This window comes from Dictyostelium purpureum (genome assembly GCF_000190715.1).
Source record: "Dictyostelium purpureum unplaced genomic scaffold DICPUscaffold_78, whole genome shotgun sequence".
NCBI classification, from domain to species: domain Eukaryota; phylum Evosea; class Eumycetozoa; order Dictyosteliales; family Dictyosteliaceae; genus Dictyostelium; species Dictyostelium purpureum.
The window spans coordinates 1-1,161 of NW_003519415.1; the positions used below are offsets into that span (position 1 = coordinate 1).

Sequence of the window (1,161 nt, forward strand, 5' to 3'; positions counted from 1 at the left end):
GTGTTTATTATATTCACATATTAAAAGTTGTGTTGTTGAAAAAATTTATAATAAATGTTGTCTGAGGTTTAAATAGTGGGTGGGTAATTATGGGGTGGGTGGTGTGTTGTTGTTTTTATTTATTTTTATTTATTTTTATTTATTTTTATTTATTTTTATTTATTTTTATTTATTTTTATTTATTTTTATTTATTTTTATTTATTTTTATTTATTTTTTTAAGTTACTTAAATTAAAAAAAGATTCTCTACATTGTTTTTAAATATATCTTTTATAACATTTTTATTTGTATAATATTATAAATTATTTTTTTAATATTTTTTTTTAAACTAAAAAATGAGCTTTAGTATTTCAAAATTCGAAAATGTATATTGGTTTTTAATCAATATAGGTTTTTTATTTGTAATATATATAAGCAAAAACCTCATTTCAATGTTTATTTTAGAAATAATATATCTTTTTTTTATATCTCCATTTTTTTTTAGAAAATATCAAATTGGAAGTTGTTGTGCAGAAAGAGTAATTGTTAGAAGAACAAATATTATAGAAAATATTTTTAAAAGAATTGTACATTATATTAACATAGGTGACAGGGTTTTAATTATTGGTCCAGCAGTACAACCAGGGGAGAATAGTACATATAGAGAAGCAGAAGTTACTAAAGAAATTACTTTAAGATCTAATAATGGAAATAAAAAATTTCCTTTATATACTTTACCGAAAAGGCTGGGTATATGTGTTAGTATTGAATTAAATAACAATTATTCAATTAGAGTGACCTCATATGAAATAGATGGTAAACCGAAAACATATTATAATTTAAATGTTCCATTTTCTTCTTTCAATTATGTATATTCTGAAAAAATTAATGTTTTCTCTAAACATGGTTATCATGTAGTAAAAAAAAAGTTTATAACGGAATCAAATATTAGTTCAATACAATGGTATTTTTCAGTTTTATCTATATATATAGATTTCTTTTTAGAGTTACTAAAAACATCTCCTCACTATGAAAAAGAAAACAAACAAATGGGTTTCGATAATTTTAAAATCATTCCAGGGTTTAGACCCATCTAAAATTGAAATCTAGTCATAATTTATTGAAAAAATAAATAAAAATAATAAAAAAATTATTTGTACAAATAAATATAAAAGTTTATTA

General features: G+C 20.0%; 1 protein-coding gene across 1 annotated transcript; it reads left to right on the forward strand.

Annotated features, from left to right (window-relative positions):
* Window positions 1–335: 335 nt before the first annotated feature.
* Window positions 336–1,076, forward strand: DICPUDRAFT_150728 (uncharacterized protein; the record flags this gene model as incomplete). Its single annotated transcript, XM_003286682.1, has 2 exons — window positions 336–345; window positions 586–1,076. 2 exons carry the CDS (start codon window positions 336–338, stop codon window positions 1,074–1,076), a joined length of 501 nt encoding a protein of 166 aa, XP_003286730.1.
* Between the last annotated feature and the right edge of the window lie 85 nt (window positions 1,077–1,161).